Source organism: Pan troglodytes, chromosome 14 (genome assembly GCF_028858775.2).
Source record: "Pan troglodytes isolate AG18354 chromosome 14, NHGRI_mPanTro3-v2.0_pri, whole genome shotgun sequence".
NCBI lineage: Eukaryota > Metazoa > Chordata > Mammalia > Primates > Hominidae > Pan > Pan troglodytes.
Window position 1 is genome coordinate 57,590,535 of NC_072412.2, and position 9,405 is coordinate 57,599,939.

At 45.7% G+C, this 9,405-nt stretch overlaps 1 protein-coding gene across 23 annotated transcripts in view; it reads right to left on the minus strand.

The window, feature by feature from the left end:
• The window catches only part of ATP7B (ATPase copper transporting beta), a 79,232-nt gene that overhangs the window by 69,390 nt on the left and 437 nt on the right, over positions 1-9,405 (minus strand). For 14 of the 23 annotated variants that reach the window (XM_054664976.2, XM_054664974.2, XM_054664965.2 and 11 more), the window contains exon 1: positions 9,039-9,189. In XM_054664976.2, coding sequence (XP_054520951.2) covers positions 9,039-9,089 — 51 coding nt within the window. In that variant the 5' untranslated portion in view covers positions 9,090-9,189. Of the gene's footprint in view, positions 1-9,038; positions 9,255-9,405 lie in introns of those variants that run through there. The other 9 variants (XM_016925303.4, XM_054664966.2, XM_054664967.2 and 6 more) reach the window with 3 other exon arrangements.

Sequence of the window (9,405 nt, forward strand, 5' to 3'; positions counted from 1 at the left end):
CTAAAAAAAAAAAATGTTTTTAATTATCTGGGCATGGTGGCACATGCCTGCAGTCCCAACTACTCGAAAAGCTGAGGTGATAGGATCACCTGAGCCCGAGGAGATCCAGGCTGCAGTGAGCCTGCCACTGCATTCCAACCTGAGCAACAGAGAACCTGTGAAACAAGAGGGGCAGGGAGGCGAGGGGAGAGGGGAGGGGAGGGGAAGGGGAAAGGGGAGGAGGGGAGGAGCGGGGAGGGGAGGAGAAGGGAGGGAAGGGGGGGAAGGGACAGGAGGGAAGGGGAGGGGGGAGAACAGAAGGTAGGGGAGGGGAGGGGGAAGGAAAGGAAGGAAGGAGGGAGGGAGCAAGCCTCATGCAAAAGGTGGCTCCCTCCTCCCTCACTTACTCATTCATTTATCCCTTCAAGCCAGGGATCTAAGCTCAAATACAGGCATCTCTCAGAGATACCCATGGGTTTGGTTCTAGATCATCACAATAAAGCAAATATCCTAATAACGTGAGTGACACAAAGGTTTTGGTTTCCTTGTGCATATAAGAGTTATGTTTACACTATAGTCTATCAAGTGTGCAATAGCATTATGCCTAAAAAAATACATATACTTTAATTTTAAAATATGTTATGGCAAAAAAATGCTAAAAATCATCTGAGCTGTCAGTAAGTCATGGTCTTTCTGCTAGTGGAAGGCCTTGCTTCAATGCTGAGGACCTTGCTCTGGACTAGGCTTTGGCTTAAGAGAATGTTGTGTCTGGTTTGATCTTATGTTCAAATCACTAAAACTTTCTCCATATCAGCAGTAAGGCTGTTTTGCTTTCTTATCATTTATCTGTTCACTAGAGTAGTACTTACTTTCCTTCAAGGACTTTACCTTTGCATTAAAAACTTTGCTAACTGTTTGGCACCAGAGGCCTAGGTTTCAGCCTATCTCAGCTTTTGACAAGCCTTCCTCACTAAGCTTAATCATTTCTAGCTTTTGATTTAAAGGGAGTGGACTCTTTCACTTGAACACTTAGAATCCATTGTAGGGTTATTAATTGGCCTAATTTTAATATTGTTGTGTCTTAGGAAATAGGGAGACCTGAGAGGGAGGGAGAGACAGAGACATGAACTGCTGGAGTCAGTGGAGCAGTCAGAATGTACACATTTATAGATTAACTTTGCCATCTTACACGGGCCCCAAGATGATTATAACAGTAGCATCAAAGAGCACTGATCACAGATCACCATAACAGATATAATAATAATGAAAAATCTGAAATATTGTGAGAATTACCAAAATGTGGCATGAAGTGAGTATATGCTGTTACACAAATGGCGTCAGTAGACTTGCTCAGTGCAGGGTTGCCACAAACCTTCAACTGGTAAAAAAAAAAAATACAGCATCTGCAAAAGGGCAATAAAGCAAAGGTTTGCCTGTACTGTCACAAGTAGGCAGTGACTTAAATGAGCAGAACAGGCCATGCGGGGCTTGTGGCCACAGGAGGAGCTCATGCCCCACCTGGAGCAGGCAGCTGTTCCTCAGCTCCAGCCAACCGTTGTCAAAAGGCCTGGTGTCACCAGAGCTTCCGAGAGAAGGTGGATAGCTGGAGTTTTACATAGTAAAATCTTCCCATTTTAAGATGTTGAAAACTGGCCAAAGTTCTAGCCAATGGAATATAAGGCAAAGTTGTTTGTCAGGGCTCCTAAGCAGGCTCCCTAAAAGACAGCAGGACTGGCCGGGCGCGGTGGCTCACACCTGTAATCCAGCACTTTGGGAGGCCGAGGGGGGCGGATTACCTGAGGTCAGGAGTTCAAGACCAGCCTGGCCAACATGGTGAAACCCCGTCTCTACTAAAAAAAAAATACAAAAATTAGCCGGGCATGGTGGCACATGCCTGTAAACCCAGCTACTCGGGAGGCTGAGGCAGAAGAGTTGCTTGAGCCCGGCAGAGGGAGGTTGCAGTGAGCCAAAATCGTGCCACTGCACTCCAGCCTGGCTGACAGAGCAAGACTCTGTCTCAAAAAAAAAGAGAGAGCAGGATTATCCTTGCCTTTCCCTTATTTCAGCTATGTGCAACTTGAAATACACGGCTGCAGCACCAACAACTGTTTTAGGCCATGAGGTATCAAGAAGATGGAGTTGCATCCTAACTTGTGTTAACAAATCATTAATCAGGAAGCAATTAGGCTGAGATGACTCCAAGACTTCAGGTTCCTATGTAAGCAAACCAAACCCAACTCAATATAAACAGTAAAACAAAGCTTAGCTTAACCAATCACAATCCATTAACTATCTCTAACTAGAGACTTCATCAATCAGGAACCACCAACTAAACTCTAACTAGGGTCTTTTTTATTCCTTATTTTTATTTTTTTCTCCAATCTCATGACAGCTTATAACTAGGCTTTTCTACTTTAACCAATCAATTATTCTCTTTGTTTTGCTTCCCTGAACACTTATAAAGTCTTTCCCTCATTCCCCCTAGATGGAGCCCTGAACTATGTAGTCTGGCACTGCCCAATTCATGACTCTGATGGTACTGCCCTAGTGGGGGCACTCTGTGGTGGCTCTTCCCCATAGACGTTTTCTGTCTGGGCCCCGGGTTCTCCAAGACATCCTCGGAAATCTAGATGAAAGTAGCCACACTCCACAGCTCTTGAACTCTGCTCAGCTGCAGTTAGCACCACATGGACACCAAGGTTTATAGCCTGCACCTTCCAGAGCAGCAGCCCAAGCCACACCTGAGCCACACCTGGGGTGGCCAAGGAGCACTGCAGAATGCAGGAAGCCGAGGCTCGAGGTGGCCCTGGGCAACTAGACCCATAGACCTGCTGGCGGGGTATGGTCCTCTCCCTCCTGCCCTCATGGTCCAGGCACTCTGGGCCTGTGACAGGAGGAGCAGTCCCAAAGACCTCCCAAATCCCTTTAAGGTCATTCTTCCCAGCAGCCTTTTTATTCTTTATGATCTAGCCAGGCTGAAAATTTTCCAAATCTTTCTAAGTTCTGCTTCCCTTTTGATTATAATTTCTGTCTTTAATTTGTTTTCTTCTTGCATTTTCTTATAAGCAATCAAGAGAAGCCATGCAGCACCCTGCACACTCTGCTTAGAGATTTCTTCCACCAAATATCCTAGTTCATCACTCTTCATCTAGTTCATCATCTATCCTCCACAAAGCATTAGGGCACAGACACAACTGACCCACGTTCTCTGCCATTTTATAAATAAAAACAGAATGGGCTTTTCTCTAGTTCCCAATAAAATATTCCTCATTTCTGTCTAAGACCTCATCAAAATGACCTTTGCTGTCCATACTTCCACCAACATTCTGATCATGACCACTTAAGTAATCTCTAAGAAGACTCAGGTTCTGTCTACAGCTCTGTTCTTCTGAGCTCTCACCAAAATAATCCTTAATGCTTAGTTCATCACTATCTAGGCTTTTTCCAGCATGTACCTCCAAACTCTTCCAGCCTCTACCCTTTACCCAGTTCCAAAGCCAACTCTGCATTTTCAGGGATCTGTTATACCAACACTCCACTTCTTGGTACCAATTTCTATCTTAGTCCCTTTGTGCCTCTGTTGGGAACAGGCCCCCCAAAACCTAGCCATAAACTGGCCCCAAAACTGACCATAAACAAAATCTCTGCAGCACTGTGAAATGTTCATGATGGCCGTAACGCCCACGCTGGAAGGTTGTGGGTTTACTGGAATGAAGGCAAGGAACACCTGGCCCGCCCAGGGCAGAAAACTGCTTAAAGGTGTCCTTAAACCACAAACAGCATGAGCGATCTGTGCCTTAAGGGCATGTTCCTGCTGCAGATAACTAGCCAGACCCACCCCTTTATTTCGGCCCATCCCTTCGTTTCCCATAAGGGATACTTTTAGTTAATGAATATCTATAGAAACAATGCTAATGACTGGCTTGCTGTTAATGAATTCGTGGGTAAATCTCTGTTCGGGGCTCTCAGCACTGAACACGGATACTTCCTCGATATCTATGCTATGGCATCAGTGAGCAGTGTTCATGTTACTGGGCCATCTCCATCCCTCCCATTGAGAAGAAAATGTGTGTCACGTAAAGAAGCACTTAAATCCATCTCTGTCACTTGCTTAGTTTACTACCCTGCTCCGTAGGTACCAACTGCACTCTGTTGCTGCTAAAACGACCACTGGCCTCTAATACTCAGGACAGTTGAGTTTGGATAGCCTAGTTTCTCTACTGAGAAGACAATTCCATAAAGAATAAGGGTAGAAGACCCAACTTACAGTTCTTTTTCAGGCTTTTCAGCCACCTTTGGTCTGGATGGGGACGATCATTTCCAACAGTCTCTAGCTGGTCTCCCGCAGCTCCCTGCCCAGTTCACCCTCTACCTTGCAGGAGTGACTTACGCTGTTTTCCTGTAGGGTAAAGTCCAAACTCCTAGCCTGATAAACAGGGTCTTCCACAGACCTTCCAGCCTTCCACTCTTCCAGTCTTGCCACGCCCCTCACAGTCCCCTAAATGCCTCTTTCCATTTCCAGTCCTCTGGACCTTTATACATGCTGGTCTCTGCCTTCAATGCCCTTCTCTCCATGCTCCTGTGTGCCCAATCAATGCCTGCTCTTCCTGAAAGACCCACTCGAGCACCACCTCCCACCGAAAGAATTTTTCTGCCCCTTCTGTGGGTGCTGTACCATGTAGACAGCTCTGTCCCAGCATGCATCCAGCACAGGGGCTGACCTCTCTTCATCTATGCATCCCCCTGCTTGGCCCAGTACCAGGCAAACAGAAGGTGCTCCATAATGTTTGTGGACTGAAGGCTGAATGACCAGGTCACTGCTGTCCCACAGAGAGGCCTCTGAAGAGAAAACAATGTGGAGAAATCATGTCGAGAATCCATTCATTCAAGAACAACTGTGGTGCACTTACATATGGGAAATAGTTTTTTAAACGGTAAAAACCCGGTTCCCATTTCAAGAAGCACAGAGTTGCAAATAAAAGCTATATTCATTAAATAATCATACCAGGTGGTATGACCAAGTGTCAAGTAAGTTTTGACAATAAAAAATCGCTGAGAAAGTCAGGCAGGCCTGGCTAGGACTCAATCCTAGATCTGCCTCTTATAAGCAAGGTACATCGGGCAAGTTACCTAACTTGTGTCTGGCTCAGTTTCCCCATCTGTAAAGCAATGATGAACTCTGATCTCCTGTTCTATCACTCCCACTCCTTCCCTCTGCCACAGCCACTCTGGCTTTCTTATTGTTCCCCAAACTCTAACATCATGTCTTCTGTACTGTTTCCACTCACGACATTTCTGACACCAAATGTGTGGGGTTTTTCTTCACACCAACCAATGCTCTCTCTCCAGACACTAACTGGGTGCCCTACAATTCAATTCAATTCCGACACCAACCATCTGGAGTTAGCACGGACCCCACAGGTAAGGGCTCAGGCCCACAAGACCACAAGAATGCCCACACTTCACATGCCAGTCGCTGGGTCTGGGCCATCTGTACTCCTGACCAACTGTAAAGTCAGGAGGTTCCTACAATTACCTCCTCAGGTTGGGTAATTTGCTAGAACAGCTCGCAGAACTTAGGAAAGCACTTTATTTACTATCACCAGTTTGTTATACAAAATACAGCTAAGAAACCACCACATGGAAAAGATAGGGCAAAATATGGGAATGGAGGTTTCCAGGAGCTTCCATATCCTTTCCAGGAACCACCTTCCCAGCACCTTGATGTGTTCACTAACAGGAAGCTCTCCAAAACCCATCATTTAGGGTTTTTAAGAAAGCTCTATTTGTGATCCACTGCATTGGTTAAAAAAAAAAAAAAGGCCAGGCACAGTGGCCTCACGCCTGTAATTCCAACACTTTGGGAGGCCGAGGCGGGCGGTTCACGAGATCGAGAGATAGAGATGACCCTGACCAACATGGTGAAACCCCGTCTCCACTAAAAATACAAAAATTAGCTGGGTGTGGTGGCGTGCGCCTGTAATCCCAGCTACTCAGGAGGCTGAGGCCGGAGAATCACTTGAGCCCGGGAGGCACAGGTTGCAGTGAACCGAGATCCCGCCACTGCACTCCAGCCTACCGACAGAGTGAGACTACCTCTCAAAAAACTAAATAAATAAAAATTTAAAGAAAGCTCTATTCTGCCAGCATCACTGATTAGATCATTGTCCACTGGTGATTGGCACAATCTCCAGAGGCTGGAGCATGGGGCTGAACATTCGAATCCCCTAATCACATGGTTGGTTCTTCTGGCAATCAGTCTCCATCCTGAAGCTATCTAGGGGCCTATCAAGAGCCCTCTCTCATTAACAGAAACTCAGGTAGGTGTGAAAGAGATTTGTTATGAATAACAAAAGATGCTCTTATCACCATCTCTCAGGAAATTACAACGGTTTGAGAAGCTCTATGTCAGGAACTTGGGACAAGACCAAGTATATATTTCTTCTTATCACATGACTGCCGTAGGACTCTCACACTTTATGGTTTCTCAACCTAGGCTACTTCTCTGAAATCTGAATCATTCAGGTCTCTACTCAAAACCTACCTTCCAAGAGAAATCATTCCCTGACCACCTACTTAAAACAGCATCTTCCTCTCCACCCATGTCAATCCCTATCTTATTCCCTTATTCTGCTTTCTTTTCTTTTCTTTTTTTTGAGACAGGATCTTGCTTTATCACTCAGGCTGAAGTGCAGTGGTGGGATCACAGCTCACTGCAGCCTCAAACTCCTGGGCTCAAGCCATCCTCCTGCCTCAGCCTCCCGAGTAGCTGGTTCGACAGGCACACACCACTATGCCCAGCTAATTTTTTTTTTTTTTTTTTTTTTTTGTATAAACGATGTCTTGATATGCTGCCCAGGCTGGTCTTGAACTCCTGGACCCAAACTGCTTTATTTTCTTCATAGTACTTACTAGTACCTGAAATAAAGCTATTGAAGGAAACCAAAACATTTCACCTCAAAACAGACTTATTGGAAGTATTTTGAGATGGCCGTTCAGAGGGCCTACAGACAAAAGTAGTCCTACTGTGAGGGAGATGAGCATCTGTTGAGAACCTCCATTGACGCAGCCAGTTTTTCTCAGAGGGCCCTTCCTTGTCTGGATCTGGGTGAGATTAGCTGAGTTTGGCACCTTCAAGGTCTGAAACATTTCTTCTCCCTGAGGGCTGCTACCTGTGAGGTTTCATCTACATAAGACCACCTTTGCTAGCCAGGTCTCCTCTTCTCTCCCTCCTATAACCTGATTTACAACCATAACCTGTTTTTGGCCAAGCTTAGAGCCCCCACACTTTCTGTAACCTCAGGATAGTATAATTGTGGCAACCACCTTGCCTTCCTTTGAGATCTTATTTTGTAAGACTCTCACGGCACGTTAGTAAATGTGTATGCCTTCTCTCCTATTAATCTGCCATTTGTCAGTTGATTTTTCAGTGACGCTTCACGGGGCACAGGAGAAGTTTTCCCTTAACTCCTACGCTGTACATTTGTTTATCCCTTTTTTTGTCCTATCTCCAACTAGGATGTAAATTCATGAGGGCAAGGTCTTGGTCCTACCTAAATCCCCAGTGTCTAAAACTTCGAGTACTATGTGTTTGAGCACATAGTACACACAAAAAAATTTGTTGAATAAATGTTGATAACAAGATACAATACCTACATCAAAGGGTTTTTGTGAGGATTAAACGCGAGAGTGCACATAGAGGGATATGAGTGCCTAACACAATGCCCAGCACACAGTAAGCTCAATAAGGCTGGTCAACGCTATTATCAGAGGATTCCAGAAGACAGGTCAACATGGGCAGGAGCAGTTACAGAACGTTTCAAGGAGGTGGCAGGTCTTGAGCTTGATTTGGAAGGATAAGGATTTCTTTCTCTAGGTGGGGACACTGTAGGAAGTTGAAATCTCCTCTGTACAAGCCACCCCTCCCAACATTTCTTCATACTCCTATCAAATGCATAGTCATCATACCCTACAAACCACCTACTAACCAGCCTCTCTCTGTCTGTCCACTAATCCATTAGTTTTCATTTCTGTATCACCGGAGCCTAGATGAATTCACTACTAAAGGGCACCCAGCAACGTCAGTGAATTAGTTTCAGAAATCTGTGGAAAAGAAACAGCCTACTGTTCTGTCCAGCAATCCAGGTCTAAGTATCTATCCTAAAGAAATAGTGTCAGCATTAAAAATCATGTACAAAGATGTTCACTTGCAAGAGAGAGAGAAAAAAAGTAGCAAACAGAACGTCCACCACTAGGAAACCATGAATAAACTATGATGCGTCCAAACTGTGCAGAGGTTGCACTGAATTAGTTAGTGAAACAATCTCTAAGATATATCGTTAAACTGAAAAAAGAGAATACACATACAGTGATTTCATTTAGGTAAAACAAAAATTTTAACACCTCATACAAACGAAACCTAAAGATTTCTCTGAATGTGTGCATATTACATATAGATACATGTCTTGTTAACCACTGTTATCAACTCAACACTGTGTGCCTGAAACATAGTAAGTTCTCAATAAATATTTGCCGAATGAAGACATATGTGCGTGAATAGAAAAAGACTGAAAAATAGATCTGCTTTTTGTGCAAAATATTTCTGTGCTGTTTCCATTTTTAAAAGACTGTCTTAATGTATTACTTGTACAATTAAAATGAATTTAAAACAGTTATAAAAGTTCCAGGACCTCGATATACCATATCTGGTCCAAGCACCAGGCTCTGAGTAACTTCTCCAGGTAACTAACTTCGTCGTTTTGAGCCATTAGGGCTCTAGCACAGCAACTCGACGCTCACTTTATCTCTCCAGCATCAGACCCCTTAAAAGCATAAAGATGAATTTTGAGGTGCGGGGTTTTCCATTGCTCCCAAACATCAGTTGACGGCACACTTTTTCTAAAGGGTCCTTTTCTCCCACGCCAAGACGTCCCTGGAGCTGGGGTCTGGCTCGGCCTTCCCTGCGCACCCCCTGGGGGCGAGTAAGCGCCGAACGCGGGGAGGAAAATCCTCCTGGTGGGAGTGAGCACGCTGCGCGGACGCGGGGGAACAAAACTCACTTTCCGACTGGCCCCTTCTCTGGCTGTGATCTGTCTCTCCTGCTCAGGCATCGTCCCGCACGGACACCGAATTCTTCTCTGATCTGGCTCAGAGCAAAAGGTCACCTGGTCGGTGGAGGAGAGCGTGGTGTTAAAGTCCCGGGAGAGGAGGCGCAGAGTGTGAGGGCATCGGCGCGGCTCGGCTCTAAAGCAAAGAGGGGTCCGGGAACCGCCCCTTCATTTGGGACCGGGGAAGCCGCAGCCCTCGCCACACGGATGATTCAAAGTTGCGCGCCGCCGTCCTCCCGACCTGGGGGCACGGGGATGAGAGCGTGAGGGGAGAGTGGGCCTCGGACCCTCGCCCACTCCCCAGGTGGCTGGGAGTGCC